Consider the following 17,294-nt stretch of genomic DNA (forward strand, 5'->3'; position numbering starts at 1 on the left):
ATCCTGCAGCGACTGTGTCAAGCAGCAAGGACGGACCGGCTTCCGGCAGTAGAGCATCAGCCTGTGCACTAAAGGTCAAGGCCTCAATTCCCCAGTCAAGGGCATGTACCTGGGTTGCGGGCACATTCCCAGTGGGAGATGTGCAGGAGGCAGCTGATCGATGTTTCTCTCTCATCGATGTTTCTAACTCTCTATCTCTCTCCCTTCCTCTCTGTAAAAAATCAATAAAATATATTAAAAATAAATAAATAAATAAAATACAGGTGAGGAATATTCTCCTTTCATTAGGATGGGGAGTAAAGAACTTCGGTGTCTTTTTCTGTTGAACAGTGCAGCCTTCCCTTTTTCACCCTCGTTCATCTTTGCTTCTCCTTTCGGTAACTTTCCCATCCCCACCCCCCAACACCAGGAGCCCTTCCTAAGGACTTTGATTTTTTCTTTTTTGGGGGGTGGGTAGGGAGAAGGAAAGGGAGAGGGGGAAGGGGAGGGAAAAGGGGAGGAGGAGGGGAGGGGGAGGAGAGAGAGGGAGAGGGAGAAGGGGAGGGGAGGGGGACAGAGATCATTTGTTGCTCCATTTATTTAAGCATTCATTGGTTGATTCTTTTTTTTTTAAATATATTTTATTGATTTTTTACAGAGAGGAAGGGAGAAAGATAGAGAGTTAGAAACATCGATGAGAGAGAAACATCGATCAGCTGCCTCCTGCACATCTCCTACCAGGGATATGCCCGCAACCCAGGTACATGTCCTTGACCGGAACCGAACCTGGGACCTTTCAGTCCGCAGGCCGACGCTCTATCCACTGAGCCAAACCGGTATCGGCCATTGGTTGATTCTTGTATGTGCCCTGACCCAACCAGGGATCGAACCTGCATCCTTGGAGTTTCAGGACAACACTCTAACCTGAGCTACCTGGCGGCCACGGAATGACACATGCACTGTAGGGCAGGTCTCAGGTTTATCTGGGAACTTGGGTGCGGTGGGGGAAAAGCCACCATTATAGATGCAAATCCTGATGTGTGAAGGGGAGAGGAGGAGGAAGAAAAGAGAAAGGCCAGTGGGCTTGCCATCTTCTTGTCCCAAGGCCACTTCTGTTCCTACTTGGTTGTCCTCTGACTTAGTAGATTCTTTGTGCTCCAGGGAGGAACACACTCCAGTAGCCACCTGGGCCTGAGCCTTCCCCGCTTGCCAGCCTCCTCGCTATTTTCCAGCTCTCTCTCCCTTCCAGGTGTGGGAGGTCTGGTCAGTCAGGGTGAGTCCTGAACAGCTCCACCCCCATGGGTGCTCTTCCCTTCCCTTCCCTTCCCTTCCCTTCCCTTCCCTTCCTTTCCCTTCCTTCCTTCTTTCCTTTTTCTCTGTGTCTCCTTCCTTCTTTTTCTTCTATTAAAGTATTCCCTCCCCCCTTATGCCAATATGCCTTGAGGATGTGCTTAAAGGCATGGCTTCAGAGCCCCACAGGCAGTCTCCCTAAGGTCCTGGGGAATGGGGGGTAGGGGCTTCTTTCCCAGAGGGCAGAAGTCACACTGGAGTGGAGAACGCTGGCTTGTGGTAACGTGCTGTGACTAAGCCAGGGTCACCATGATGAGTCATCCGCAGCAGGGAAGGTGCCCTTGCTCCCTTCTCCTTCCCAGCTCGGGGTGTGTGAACTAGGTCTGGAAGAGGAATGTTACTCATGTAGGATCATAACCCAGGGCTGACGGATTGCTTATTTATTTTTCAACCATCAATTTATTGTTTAGCTTCCCTCAATAGGCCAGTGCTAGGGCTGAAGGGCTGGGCCTAAATGAGAAGTAGGTCTGGGGACCCTGTGTGACCATCATAATGTGCCCTGGGGCCTGTCAGTCACCCCCCTAAGCTTTCCAGGTCCGCAAGTCCTATGGGATCCCAGGCTGTCAGATCTGGGAAAGCTGCCTTCGGGGAGGAAAAGGACATTTGGGGGGAGGCCACGTGATGTCTCAGAACCTGCCAATTCCAACATCAGCCTGAGACAGGAGGGAAACTGAGGCAAGAGGGTAGAACTCAGAGGAAAAAGTGATGGGGGTCTGAAGGTGAGATAGGGAAGCCCTGAGCCAGAAGGGGGAGAAAGGGAGACTTCCAGATACTTCCTCCTGGCTCTAGAAGAGTGAGCAGGGGAGGGGTTGGGAGGTCTGGTCAGTCAGGGTGAGTCCTGAGCAGCTCCACCCCCATGGGTGTCTGCAGGGCACATGCTTGAAGGGGCTGCAGGGCCTGGACAGGTCCTGTACCCCCCACCCATGATATGCCCCGGAGGGGAGGCAGAGAAGAGTTAGGCAGCTTCATCCCCACTGGGCCCTCACTGGGCTTTTTTGGTCACCTTCTGGGCCTTCAGCATCACATAGGTGATGAACCCCCTCAAATCAGGAGCAGCAGGAGGCCAGCAGCGAGTGGTGGCAATGGCATAGGCCAGCCATGGGCAAACTATGGCCTACAGGCCAGATCCGGCCCGTTTGAAATGAATAAAAGTAAAAAAAAAAAAAGGACCGTACCCTTTTATGTAATGATGTTTACTTTGAATTTATATTAGTTCACACAAACACTCCATCCATGCTTTTGTTCCGGCCCTCCGGTCCAGTTTAAGAACCCATGTGGCCCTCGAGTCAAAAAGTTTGCCCACCCCTGGCCTAGGCTCAGGTCAGGAAATTCTCGTGGATGACATGCTGGCTGCTGATGAGTGGTGAGGGAATCACCCAGGCAGTGCAGTAGGTGAAGCTGCTCAGGCTAACAGCAACGAGGCCGAGTCCCACCACCTGGTCTGTCCCTGTGGCCATTTCCCTGTGCTCCCCACCAGGGCACCAAGCTCCTAACTGATTTAAAAGAAATCAGGGAGCATGCCCATGCCATTCCCTTCTCCATTTTCTTCCCCCACAGGCACGAATCTCCTAAACTCCAAGGGACCTCACAAGACTTGCAACCAGGGGAGCAATGGACAGCGGCAGCTTGTCCCAGGCTAACCCCTGACCCTGTCTCCAAGGGCCCCTTTCCTCCGACTTCCCAGTGAGCCAAAGCAGCGCTGCCTGGGCTCTCCTGTGGCTTCTTCTATGCCCGTCCTTGTTTTACTGTCCTAAGTATGTTTTTGCTGTGGTCAATAAATTCTAGCTTGCTTTTCTAAAATAAATACATAATAAATAAAGCCTATTTCTGCCACCTTCTCCCTGTCACCTCCACCATTCCTAGCTCAGATGTCTGAGAATACAGCAGTGACCATAGCTCTCTTTTCCTTCCAGGATTTGAATTTCACCTCCCCACGCAGCAGCTTTGTGTCTTTGAACAAGTGACTTAAGCTCTCTGAGCTTCATCTGCTAATGCGGATAGTTGTAAAATGCCAATCCATAAAGTTGTTGAGAGGATTATTAAATAACATGGTCCACATAAAGGCAGCATTATTCCTGGAAGACAGTATTCCCTGAGTAAACGTTAGCTGTCATTATGAAACATTTATGGGGAGCCTCCTACACAAGATGCTTGGCCTTTGAGGAGCTCTAGTACGGGACACAGACAGGCCTGTAAATGAAAGGTTACAGTACATTGGATTGGATAAGGATTGTAATGGGGAGAGAATATAACCATAGTGCTGTCCACGCACAGAGGGTGTGGTGTGGTGGTCAGGAAAGGGAGGCATTTGAGCTTGAGATCCCAAAAGGAGTGGAAGGGCATTCCAGAAAGAAGAAACACAAGGTTTGTGTAGAAGCAGTTCAGATGAGACTGTGGTCCAGTTTCATGCTGTGAACTGAGCTGGGAGATTTAACACCTGGAGACGGTTAGAAGGTTTACACAGGGGGGCCACAGTTTCGGAGTTGTACTTCAGGAACAGCACACCGACAGAGGTGTGCAATGCAATTAGGGGTAGCAGGACCATCGAGCACCACTGAACACAGACATAGATGTGGAATACAGAGACAGAGGTGATCAGGAAGGTAGGGGGAGGAGAGGTGACCTATGGCTACAATTAGGGCTTAGAAGGATCTGGGCAGATGACTTACTTGAGAGCCTCAATACAGCGAACTCCTTGGCACCCCTTTGTCTTGAATGCCCTTCCCCCCTTGCCATTCAACATTCATTCGGCACATGCCACCTCCGCTGGGAAGCCCTCTTGCATCCCTTTACAGACCGGGTTAGGGGGCCCTGCTCTATGTTCCCAGAGCCCCTGTCTGTTCCCTGTTCATTAGTAGTTGGCATTCCTTTGGACGGTTTCCTGGTTCCTCCCACTAGTCTGGGAATTCGGTGATCAAAGGGCTCACCTTTGCACCCGCAGGGCAAATGTGTCAATAACTGTTTGCTGAATGAATCAATGAAAACAAGAGCTGTAGGTGGCCCGAGGAGGGAGGAGCTGGAGGAACCGTCGGAAAAAGACCGTCTCAGGTAGCTCAGGCCTTGAGGCCATGTCGTCTTTCCTATTCCAATTTTGTCTCGCAGTTGCTGCCTTGCAGTCCTGGGCCACCCAGGAACCTGAAGCCTGGGGGAGCGAAGAACCGAGCGGTCCACGGCGCAGGCGGAAACTTCTGCCGACCGCTGGCTGAGGCCCCGCCCATGGCCCTAAGCCCCGCCTCCCCGCCGTCTGCAGTCCCGGTTCCCGCCAGGCGGCGACGCCCATGAGGCCGCATGCGCAGTGTAGGCGCGACCCGTCCTTTGCCCTTCTCCCAATGGCGGGCGGAGGTCCCTTTCCCGGCATCCCCCGGGGCAGGGAGAGCGTCATTTCCGGTCGGGAGGCCCGCGGCCTCCGCCGCCATTTCGGGCGCTGCTGTTAGGCTGAGGTCCGAGCCGGTCCGCTGGGCGGCGGGCGACGGGCTGGAGGGGCACGCGCGGCGGCGGCGGCCCTGCGTGTAGGCACCGAGGCGGCCATGGCGGGCAACTTCGACTCGGAGGAGAGGAGTAGCTGGTACTGGGGGCGGTTGAGCCGGCAGGATGCGGTGTCGATGTTGCAGGGCCAGCGGCACGGGGTGTTCCTGGTGCGGGACTCGAGCACCAGCCCCGGGGACTATGTGCTCAGCGTCTCCGAGAACTCGCGCGTCTCCCACTACATCATCAACAGCAGCGGCCCGCGCCCACCGGTGCCACCGTCGCCCGCCCAGCCTCCGCCCGGTGAGGGACGGACAGGACGGGAGGCCCGGGCGGGGGTGAGGGCCGCGGAACCCCCCAGCCTGGCCGCCGGCTGCTCCTCGCGAGCTGACCCCCACGTGGGCAGAGGGCTGGCGTGGCCGTGGCAGGGGGCGGAGTGCTGCCGGCGCTGGTTCCCACAGACCCGCGGGCGTGCGTGGGGGAGGAGGAGCCGCTGACCCAGGCTTCTGGGTGTGACGGGAGGACAGCCCCGGGGAAGGGGAACTGCTCCGCTCCAGGGTGGGGCCAGCGCCGGGCCGGGCAGCGTGGGGACCGAGCGCCGAGGGGGATGTTGGCACTGCGGGGGCATCCCCTGGCAGCAGTGTCGAGAGGGAATCCGGTAGTCCTACAAGTGGCTTTTTTCGGCTTCGGACATTTCCTGCGAGGTCGGAGAGCCGAGCTTGGCCCTGCTCCGCTGATGGCCTTGGGTAGGAAGTCACCGCATACAGGCCGGGAGGGATGGAGACACCCTTCAGGAAACCGGCCAGCTTTTTCCTTTCTTGGGCATTTTTCCAAAATACTTTTTACCGTCCTCTTCCTCCGCGGAGGTGAGCTCAGCGCCTGGCGGTGGAAGGGAAGCCCTTTGTGGCCAGCTCGGTGCCGAGTGGACCGTGCCTAAGAGATCTTAGTGCCCAGAAAACTCTTCTCCACAGTTGGGGGGTGGGGGTGGGGGGGGTCTTCGTTTTCAAAGTGTTTAGTGGAGGGAACATTTCTTTTCAGGAAACAAACCAGAAATAAGCCAACGAAAACAATCTCTTCTCTGAAAGTGAATGAAAGGAACTTCATTTTTCCTGGGCTTACACATTGTCGGTCTTGTGGTCCAGGACTGTGGCCTGAGATGTTGGGGACAGACCCCTGCTGGGCAGATGCCCTGAGCATTTAAATGACTTGCACTGGGTCTTCCTGGTCAAGACTCGTGGAGCTGTGACCGTCTTCCCCATGCCATTGGAGTTGTTGGGGAATAGGAAGGAGGTTTATGTACTTGGTGCTTGAGATTTGTGGGGGACGTAGTAATTCTGAGGTGATCGTCATCTGTGTGACAGCACCAGGAGTCCCAGTGCCTTCTCACTGTTCCCCAGTTGGAGCATTTTCCTTCTGACCAGCCTCCAGCGAATCAGGAAGCTCCTGAACCAGCCTTTGCAGACTTAGCCTTTTAAGAATAGTCCCAATTTAGATTCATTTACGCTGGCCAGAAATGGGAAGACACGGTAGTCAGTCTCTTGGTTGTTAATGCACAGCAGTTCCAAAAAGAGTATGGGGTCATTAAGTCTATAAATTAGCCTAGGTCTTTCTCCGACTGGTTGGCTTAATGGCATTGTAACATGAAACGGGAATATCAGTGTGATATGTTATTTGCTCTATACCAGATAATAGTCTACTTTTTGCCATCTGCATGGTGTCTAGGGGTTTTTGTTAATGCAGTGGCATGATGGTAAACTGTCACTGAAACTCACTTCTCAGTATTTTGTTTGTGTATGTATTTTACTGGTTGCAAATGTTGGAAATGGCAGCCGGCAGGTTTCTTAGTTTGGGCTTTCTCCACACCTTGGCGTTATGACTTTCTATCTCTGCGCTTACCTTGACATTGAGTTCCACGCTTTCAAAACATACATGAGTTTAGATCCCTTGGCACAAAAGAGAAAGTGAAGATTGCCAAAGTTTGTCGATGGAGTGTGGAAAAGTCATGGACATTGTGGTAATAATTTTTGCTATATACTCTATATTTTCCATGTAGGATAATTGATTCAGTTGCCTTTGTAAAGAATTTTTAATCTTTGTTTTCACTCTACCCCATCAAGCTCTTTTCATTTTGAAACCACAGAGGTTTCAAAAGAAACTTGAATTTTAGAAAGACATACACAGTATTAATAGCTAACATTTATTGACTGTCTATTCTGTGCCAGGTATTTTGCTGAGTACTTAGTATATACCTCATCTCATTTACTACCTATAACAATCTAGTAAGAAATAGACTATGATCTCCATTTATTAAAATATTTCCATTTTATGGATGAGGAAACTGAGAATCAGAGAGTCAGTAACTTGCCCAAGGTCATACAGCTTGTAAATACTGAGCCAGAATTTGAACCTAGGAATTTTGATTTGAGAGTTGACACTATTAAACTGTATTCTTTTCTGTCAAAGCCAGTTTCCTATTGAAATCCCAGCAGTGCTCATAGAGGACTCACTTTTTGTTTCTGTCCTGGGGTCCCAGATTCTGTGTAAAGACTAAAAGGAAAGGATGACAAGAAGAAATTGGCAAAAAGAGAAAGAAATTGGCTTTAGTGTTCAGACAGTACACATCTGCTATCTAAAGTCAATGATGAAGAGGCTTTTAAATTCCTTATTTGGCAAATTGAATATGGAAAATGAGGTTTTAGCTTAGGATAGTATAGTGTATCTTGTAGACATAAGATATAGGTAGAATTTATATGGAATGGCGTAGATATAGTTTTTAGAGGCTTAGGGATAAAATAGACCATGAATTCTCAACCTTTTCCAGTGAACCTATTTTTAACTTGGATGCTCAACTCCTGCAGACTCTGGTTGTGTTTGTAGCCTGGGAGTGCCCTGGCTGTGCTCCAGTGCCATAGGGCAGGGCTTGGTTAAATCTATGGGTCATGCTCCGTCAAGTATACTTCTTGGGAAGACTTTGCAATCATTGATTCACTCGTTTTATTGTTTTCTTGGAACAATGTGATACTACTAACCTTGACAAGTAGATAATGGACAAAACTGATTAAGTATAAGTTGGGAAAGTTGTTACAAGCTTGAGCTCTGGAGCCTGGGTTTGAATCTTACCTGACACTACTTCATGTAACTTTGGGCATGTTCCTTAACTTTCTCTGCCTCGGTTCTTCATGTGTGAAAGAGGACATCATAGGGTCGTTGGGAGGGTTAAATGAGTTTTAGTGTATTAAATGCTTAGAAATGAGGTTGGCATATAGTAAGTACAAATTAAACATCAGATATGTTAATCTTATGAAAGTAACTATGAAGTTGGGAGAGGGGAGTTGAAACAAATGGAAACCTTAGCTTTGAGAGGGTCTCGGAATGTATGGTGGTTTGGTGAGCAATCCTGAAACAGCATGTCTTAGGGTGTATGTGCTGGAGTGGAGGGGCATGTGGTGCATCAGAGCTGTGAAGTACCTTGGATCCAGTACGTGGAAATAGAATGGCACCTGCTATTACCTGCTCAACTGAAAGTTGTCCACCTCTTGCTGTAGTGGGTAAAGGGAGCATAAAAACTTGCCTAATTTTGGGCATTGTGGGGCAGAAGCTAGGGTGGTAATTGTGCTGCTGAAGCCACTTTTCTGGAGATCCTGTGGGACTGCTGATTGCCCACTGCCACCTCTTTATACCTTCAGCATCTCTGTCTCATTTGTTTCTCTCATCTTTGCAGTTCTCAAACCTGGTCCTTGTGTTTCACTCCTCAATATCAGAGTATCCCTCCATTCAGTGGTTCTGGAGTTCTTCTTCAGTGAGTTACCTACAGGTTTTACACCCCCCAAGAAAGATTCCATGGTAAAAGGAAGTAGGGTTGTTTGTTGCAGGACTTCTCTAAGCCTTTACTATGCCCTTGTGAAATTATGACCCTCCAAGAGAGGCAGGTATTGGATACTGGGTTTTATTCAAACTTATTTGACCACAGAATTTTTTGAGAAGTAGCTTGAGATTCTGTGGAATCTTGGAAACAGCAGACTGGATTTGGGGATAAAGTGAAAATTTCTAAAGAAATTTAGAAACAGCAGACTGGATATATTAAGCTGAATTTCCATATATATATTAGAGAGAGGGGAAGAGAGAAGGAGAGAGAGAAACATTAATGTGAGAGGGAAACATTGATCAGTTGCCTCCTTAACAGGGGATTGAACCTGCAACTGGGCATTTTCCCTGACCAGGAATTGAACTGGCGACCTTGAGGTGCATGGGATAATACTCAACCAAAAGCCACACTGGCCAGGGCTTCTTAAAAAATAAAACTTTTTTAAAAATTTAATTTTAGAGAGGGGAAGGGAGAGAGAAACATTGATTTGTTGTTCAACTTATTTATGCATTCATTGGTTGCTTCTTGTATGTGCCCTGACCAGAGATCAAATCTGCAGCCTTGGTGTATTGGGTTTCCTGGCCAGGGTGTGGATTTCCTTTTGTTGAGCACCTATAATATATTGGCTACTTTTAGGAACTTTATTAGGTAGGTATTTGGCCCCATGAAATGTAAAAAAACAGCTCATACAGCTAGTAAATGACAGACAGAATTCATCAAACCCAATCAGTCTGAATCTGCAAAGCACCATGCTGATATCCACCGTTTATAGAAATTCTATTTGCTTAGGAGACCCTATATCAGTGATGGCGAACTTATGACACGCATGTCAGAGGTGACACGCAAACTCATTTTTTTGGTTGATTTTTCTTTGTTAAATGGCATTTAAATATATAAAATAAATATCAAAAATATATATCTTTGTTTTACTATGGTTGCAAATATCAAAAAATTTCTATATGTGACACGGCACCAGAGTTAAGTTAGGGTTTTTCAAAATGCTGACAGGCCGAGCTCAAAGGGTTCGCCATCGCTGCCCTATATCTTGACACCTCTTTAAGATACCTTCCCAAATGGAAGTCAGTGGTCTTTTTAGTGCTTTTTATTGGACAGAGGGTTGAGGTGTTTAAGCAACCTCTGTAAATATCATAAGCTAAGGAGAAGTGAGAGAGGGAGAGGGAATTAGGAAAGAGGAAAGGAAAAAGGAGGTGCTGTGAGATCAAAAAGGCTGTGGTAGTACCCATGCCAGCTCTTGGGTGTTCTTCATAAAACTTTCAGGGAGTGGTACTATAAAAACTGATGTAACCCGAGGGCTAAAAATGCTTTAAAGTAGTAAGTTGAGCATGTATAGAAACCAGAACAATAATATGTTGATTTTGATTTCTGAATGTGTTAGTTTAAACCAGGGGTCGGCAAACGCATTAGTCAGCAGAGCCAAATATCAACAGTACAACAATTGAAATTTCTTTTGAGAGCCAAATTTTTTAAACTTAAACTATATAGGTAGGTACATTGTTACTAACTTAATTAGGGTACTCCTAAGCTGACCTTTGCTAAAAACGTCCTCAATCTGATTGAGGTACGTTCGCTGAGGTCCACCCCTTCCAACTCTCCCAACCACACTTGTCTTGTACACTTGTTTCATCTATCTCCTTCCGAAAACCTACTTCTGTGCATGGGCCACGAAGTTTCAATTGTACTGTATGTTCGCGCCCGCATGTGGTATTTTGTGGAAGAGCCACACTCAAGGGGCCAAAGAGCCGCATGTGGCTCGTGAGCCATGGTTTGCTGACCACTAGTTTAAACTGTATGTTCAGAATCCAGCATAAGTTTGATGTAGAACAAGTCAGTGAGGTTTTCCAAGTCTCAGCAATGAGAGCCCTGTTCTCTAGACTGACTATATCTCTTTTCCTTTCCCACCTTTCTGTTTCCTGCCTTTGGCTGTTTGTGGTTGGAAGAAGATAACTAGGGAAAAGGAGCTGGATATAGCAGGAGTGGTTAGCTTGAAGGCCACCAGAGAAGGGAGCATTTCACTGTTGATCCCCCAGTCTTTTTTTTTTTTTTTTTTTTTTTTTTTTACATATTTGTTGCTGACATACTTGAAATCTCTGGGGCAAGGAGGGACAGCCTCTTTATTTATTTATTTTTTAAAATATATTTTATTGAATTTTTACAGAGAGGAAGGGAGAGGGATAGAGAGTTAGAAACATCGATAAGAGAGAAACACCGATCAGCTGCCTCCTGCACACCCCCTACTGGGGATGTGCCCATAACCAAGGTACATGCCCTTCACCGGAATAGAACCTGGGACCTTTCGGTCCACAGGCTGACGCTCTATCCACACAGCCAAACCAGTTAGGGCGATCCCCCAGTCTTGAGGAATATAGGGCAAGTGGGTTCAGGTTCACTCAAGGGCTTTCTTTCACTTGATACAAAGCCATCTGCATTTTGGGAGCCTCTGTAGGGCCAGGATGTTGGACTCCACCTATTTGTTGTTTCTCTGTGAGCCAAGGCTCCATTTGTAAGAAGGGACACAATTGGAAATACTTGATGAGGCTTTGACAGCTATGTCATGTCTGAGAGAGACACGCAGAGACTCTGGATGTCACCAGAAATTGAACAAATGAAGATTGACTTTGGAGGCTGGTAAAACAGAATAGCACCTTGCTTACATGGTTCCCAGCAGTCTTTCCAATTAGACCACATAATGTGAACTTTGAGCACAACAGCTCATGCATGGGCTGTTTTGATGACTGATGCTGTGTAAGCCATACATAGAGCTTGCTTGAGCATCTGATGACATCAGGGACGTTTGGACTGAGGACCTGGGAAATCTGTTAGACTGTCACTGCCTGTCTTTATTCTAGCAAAAATGAAGCTCTGAGCCTGTCATTTCATCTAGTCTTCCTGACGGGCAGCCTTACAGATTCAGACTGCCTTATCATTACTTAGGGTATAGGTATCCTGGCTTACTGCTTCTAAAATTGAACAGCCAAAATGCCCCTCTAAGGCTCAGCGATCAATTGTGGAAGAGGTAGATATGTGTGAGATTTTAAGAGCCAGAGAAGGGGGTCACAATGGACAGACAAACCAGATTCCAAACTACAAGTGAATCTGCCCTCTTGAACCTGAACCCAGTTACCCTATTACCCTATACCCCTCAGAATTGAGGGGTCAACATAGAGGGGGAAGTAACGGTGAGGTGCTCCCTCTCTCTGGTGGCCTTGCTAAGTGCTCCAGCTGTAGACATGCTAATTACATGAAGGAATTCTGCTTGTGGCTGGAGCAGTCCCTTTGTCAGGATTCAGATGGGGTTGACCCAGAACAAGGAACAAAGGAATTTAGAGAGTTTGAGCTCTTCCCTGCCTACCTATGTCTAAGGCAGTACCTACCCCTTGCCTCCCCCATCCTCCATTCCCTTGAGAATAAAATGATGCTTGATTTCCAGACTCTCTTAAGATGGATCTGAGAATTAGTTCATCTATCTTCTTGATCAATAAGCTTTTACTTACCCCCCACCCCCTCTAAAAAAAGGAAAAGAAGCTAGACACACGGTTGTGGTGAGGTTAGAGCTTATCTATGACTTATGTATATTCTGTTCCCCTCCCTTCCCTTCTGGAGTTTGGACCAACAAAGCTTGATTTCACATATATCTAACTGCTCTAGCAATACACAAAAACAGGTATTTCTGTGTGGAATTAGAACAGATAAATAATTTATAGGTAATGTGGAAGATTTCCCTTGGTACTTAACTTGCATTTCTGTGACCATTGGGATTGTCAAGCTAAAAAACAACACCACACATATTGGACCCAGTTTACACCAGGAAACATTTGAACAAGAAATTAATTGAACCAACTCCCTATCTTTATGGAAGATGAGCTTCCAGTTTTTCTTTTCATAATTCTCACACTGATCTTTATAAGGGACTTGGCTTAGTGATCTTATTCTTCTAAACCCTGCCCCCCCCCCCAATAAAAAAACAAACCCCAACAATACACACACACATATACACACACACACAAATTTCACTTGGGCTAGCGCAATAGCCTATATAATAAAAGCCTAATATGCAAATTGTCCCCTTGACTGGGATTGTGACTGGGAGTTCAACCCAGAGTTTGATGGGGGTGGGGGAAGGGTGGCTGGCCAACCTCTCACGGCCCCTCCCCCTGGCCAGCCCTGCCCATGCACAAATTCATGCACCAGGCCTCTAGTTAGAGCCATAACAATGGATGACGGAGTGGTTGCTTTCCTTCTTAGAGTTAAAAGGATACCTTGCAAATGGTAGGAGTGGCCAGAGCTATTTTTTCATTGTGATTTTGTTGTATCTGAGAACATGGTTTGCTAATCCTCACCTGAGGATATTTTTCCATTGATTTTTCAGACAGTGGAAGGGAGGGATAGAAACAACGAAACATCAATGTGACATCGATTGGTTGCCTCTCACACATGCTCCAGCTGGGTTGGGGATGAAGCCCGCAACTAAGGTATGTGCCCTTCACCAGAATTGAACCTGGGACCCTTCGGTCCATGGGTTGATGCTCTAACCACTGAGAACACCAGCTAGGGGCAAAATTTTATTTTATTTTTGTAAGAACACATCTCCAGTTGAAAGTAAAAGCCACGGGGGTGAAAAAGCATGTCTTCTTAAGACATGCTGCTTTGCTTCTTGCTCACCAACCACACGCTTTTATGTATCCCCAGCTACGCTGTGAGCTTCTTAAAGCTGGGAACAGATTTTCATTTAACCTCTTTCCCTCACTTTAAAGTTATGTTCATTAAGAATAATGTCTAACACTGGAGGGTAGGGAAGGTCAGGGGGAGAAAAAAAAAAAGACATATGTAATACTTTAAGCAATAATAAAAAAAAAAAAGAATAATGTCTAACACTTACTGCCTTGGCTGAGTAGCTCAGTTGGTTGGATTGTTGTCCCATACACCAAATGGTTGCAGGTTCGATTCTGTGAGCTTCTTAAAGCTGGGAACAGACTTTCATTTAACTTCTTTCCCTCACTTTTTAAAAAAAATAGATTTTTTTTTATTGATTTCAGAGAGGAAGGGAGAGAGAGAAACATCAATGATGAGAGAGAATCATTGACCAGCTGCCTCCTGCACGGCCCCTACTGGGAATCAAGCCTGCAACCTGAGCATGTGCCCTTGGCTGGAATCAACCCGGGACCTTTCAGTCCACAGGCTGATGCTCTATCTACTGAGCCAAACCGGCGAGGGCTCTTTCCCTCACTTTAAAGTTACGTTCATTGAGAATAATATCTAACACTTACTGTCTTGGACGAGTGGCTCAGTTGGTTGTATTGTTTTCCCATACACCAAATGGCTGCAGGTTTGATTCTTGGTCAAGGCACGTGCCTGGGTTTCAGGGTGACCCCCAGTCTGGGTGTGCAGGGGGTGGGGACACAGTGGATCGCGTTTTTCTCTCCCTCTTCCCCTAAAAATCAATAAAAGCGTATCTTCAGGTAAGGATTAATAAAAAGAATATCTAACACTATCTGCCAACTACTGTCCCAAAAAGACAACTAGTGAAAACCATTTGGCTGTTGCTCTACTCTAGCAAGGGAGTTTTTCTCCCCAGGTGTTATTAGGACCATTTTCTAGACCAGCCATGGGCAAACTATGGCCCGCGGGCCGGATCCGGCCCTTTTGAAATGAATAAAACTAAAAAAAAAAAAGACCGTACCCTTTTATGTAATGATGTTTACTTTGAATTTATATTAGTTCACACAAACACTGCATCCATGCTTTTGTTCCGGCCCTCCGGTCCAGTTTAAGAACCCATTGTGGCCCTCGAGTCAAAAAGTTTGCCCACCCCTGGTCTAGACCATGGGCCCTTAGCTATTGTGAGGGTTCTCCCTACCACTCTGCCTTGGAGGCTTTCTTTATGCAGCGTGCTAAGTAGGTCTCCTTGGAGCTCATAACTGACCTTGTCCTTATGTAGTTCATCTGGCCTGAAGAATCACTGAATTAGCTTAGTGGTGACAGGCAAGGTAGCCTTGCATCTCCTTGCCTGCCCAATTTGAATGGCAGTAATTTCTCATTGGTGACCTACTTCAGTGATGAGAAACTCCAGAATGCAGCACCACCACCATGCTCTGGTATGTTCATAACCAAAATCATGTCTCCAGTCCTGCACTTGGAACTATTGTGATTACATTCTGCTAGTGCCTGTATTTGTCATAGATGGACAGTCCTGGGTCTGGGCATGTGTTTCATCATCTTAGACAGTCAGCATTACTGAGTGTGGGCTATTAACTTGCTTTAGCCTACAGCCATGAATTCCACAGGTGGACTTTGGTAATGTAAGAAATATACAACTCTCCTTCAAATTATGTATTGGTCTTATTCATTTGGATGAAAAGAGAAAGCACTCATCAGTATTTATTCTGTATTGAGGACTTTGGGCTAACTTCCAAAGGTCATCTTTTCACCTCTCCCCAGTAGAGAAAGTTAAGTATAGTTTTTCTGGTCATTCTGGAAGAAATATTTTCTGACGTTGAACAAAACAGTTGGGTCTCATTTTTAAAGTGGTGAATTAATTTAGACATCTGGACTACCACAGTGTTTCTGTTTCACAGCATTAATCGCTATGGCTTTTGGATGGGTGGGTCATTGTTAATATAAGTGGAGAGGGTAGATTGTCTAATTTTCCTTAAAAAGGATTTAAGTAACTTTCACGAAAGAAGTACAACTAGTCAAAAAACACGAAAAGCAAACAACGATATTTAAAAAGACATAATCTTTATCTTATTAAATTGGCAGTGATTTTTAAAATGCTGTTTTGATAAGGACATGGGAAAATGGGAACTCAAACCACCTGTGGGAGTGTAAAATCGTGCAAATTTTTTTGGAGGCCAATTTGACAGCATAAACCTTAATTTTTAAAAATTAGATATTTTTATTGATCTCAGAGAGGAAGGGAGAGGGAGATAGAAAAATCAAGGATGATAGAGAATCATTGATCTGCTACCTCCTGCACACCCTGCACACCCCTCACTGGGGATTGAGCCTGCAACCTGGGCATGTGCCCCGGCTGAGAATTGAACCGCAGCCTCCTGGTTCACAGGTCATTGCTCAGCCACTGAGCCAAGACGCTGAACCACTGAGCCAAGCCAGCTGGGCAAACCATAATGTTCTTACCATTTGATCCCACAGTTGCATTTTAAGTTGTTTATCCTAAGGAAGTAATTTGCGTTTTAAGTTGTTGTATCCTAAGGAAGTAATAAAATATTCATTAATAAGAACAAAAATGCTAATAACAGCATCATTTGCACTAGGGAAATGTTGAGAATACTTTATATCCAGTAAAAGTCATGTTCTTGCCCTGGCTCTGATGTGGCTCAGTTGGTTGGAACTTTGTCCTGTATACCAAGGGTGGCGGTTCTATTCCTGATCAGGGCACGTGCCCAGGTTGTGGGTTTGATCCCTAGTTGGGGTGCATGTGGGAGGCCACCAATCTTTCTTCCTTCCTCCCTCTTCCTTTAGCTCCCTCCCCCCTTCCCTCCCTCTCTCTCTAAGATCAATTTTTAAAAATCATGTTTTTGAAGAAGATGGGAAATTATAAAAATCAAAAAACAATTGTCTGTAGAGCTATTATCAGGAAACCAAAAGGTAAAAAATCCAGTAAAGGGCCCTGGCTGGGTAAGCTCAGTTGGTTAGAGTGTCCTCCTGATAAGTCAAGGTTCCAGGTTCGGTCTCCAGTCAGGGTACATACAATAAGCAACCAATGGATGCATAAATAAGTGGAACAACAAATCTGTGTCAGTCTGTCTGTCTCTTAAAAAAAGAAAGAAGAGCCCTGGCTGGTTTGGCTCAGTGGATAGAGCGTCGGTCTGTGGACTGAAGGGTCCTGGGTTCAATTCCGGTCGAGGGCATGTACCTTGGTTGCGGGCACATCCCCAGTGGGGGGTGTTCAGGAGGCAGCCAGTCAAGGATTCTCATCATTGATGTTTCTCTTTCTCCCTCTCCCTTCCTCTCTGAAATCAATAAAAATATATTAAAAAAGAAGAAGAAGAAGAAGAAGAAGAAAAATGGGGCCCTGGTCAGTGTGGCTCATCCATGCACCAAAAGATCGCTGTTTCAATTCCTGGTTAGGGCACATGCCTAGGTTGCGGATTTGATCCCAGGTCAGGATGCATATGGAAGGCAACAGATCGATGTTTCTCACATTGATGTTTCTCCCTCTCCCTCTCTAAAAAAAATCAATAAACATTTTTTTAAATGGTTAAAATGGTGACTGTTATGTGTATCTCACCACAATAAAAAAAGAATTTACCAAACTGCACTAGGAAAACTTAAAAATAAGTGGAACAACAAATCAATGTTTCCCTTTCTCTTTCTGGAATCAATACATTTTTTAAAATGTTTAAATCTAATATATGATTTGATATTTTGGTGCTCAGCAGAATGTAAGTTAAAACTTTGTATTCCTCATTAGAAAACTGTTTCTCTGCTCTAGCTGGTTTCTTCAGTGGTTAGAGTGTCAGCCCTCGGACCAAAGGGTCATGAGTTCCATTCCCTGTCATGGGCACGTACCTCTGTTGCAGGTTCCTAGGCCCGGGCAAGAGTGGAAGGCAACCAATAGATATGTCTCTCTGGTGGATGTTTCCCTCTCTCCATC

At 46.3% G+C, this 17,294-nt stretch overlaps 1 protein-coding gene and 1 pseudogene across 2 annotated transcripts in view; one reads left to right on the forward strand and one right to left on the reverse strand.

Annotated features, from left to right (window-relative positions):
• Positions 1-2,311: 2,311 nt before the first annotated feature.
• LOC308532655 (dolichol phosphate-mannose biosynthesis regulatory protein-like) lies at positions 2,312-2,786 on the reverse strand (annotated as a pseudogene). Its single transcript has 2 exons — positions 2,660-2,786; positions 2,312-2,436 (listed from the first exon to the last, which is right to left on the reverse strand). The product of its transcript is annotated as a dolichol phosphate-mannose biosynthesis regulatory protein-like (transcript).
• Positions 2,787-4,856: 2,070 nt separating this feature from the next.
• Positions 4,857-17,294, forward strand: part of CRK (CRK proto-oncogene, adaptor protein) — a gene marked incomplete at its 5' end in the record, with an annotated part of 30,308 nt that continues 17,870 nt past the window's right edge. The window contains one exon of the mRNA XM_081109375.1: positions 4,857-5,097. Coding sequence (XP_080965501.1) covers positions 4,857-5,097 — 241 coding nt within the window. The remainder of the gene's footprint in view (positions 5,098-17,294) is intronic.

Source organism: Myotis nattereri (assembly GCF_964212035.1).
Source record: "Myotis nattereri genome assembly, chromosome: 16".
In the NCBI taxonomy this organism is placed as follows: domain Eukaryota; kingdom Metazoa; phylum Chordata; class Mammalia; order Chiroptera; family Vespertilionidae; genus Myotis; species Myotis nattereri.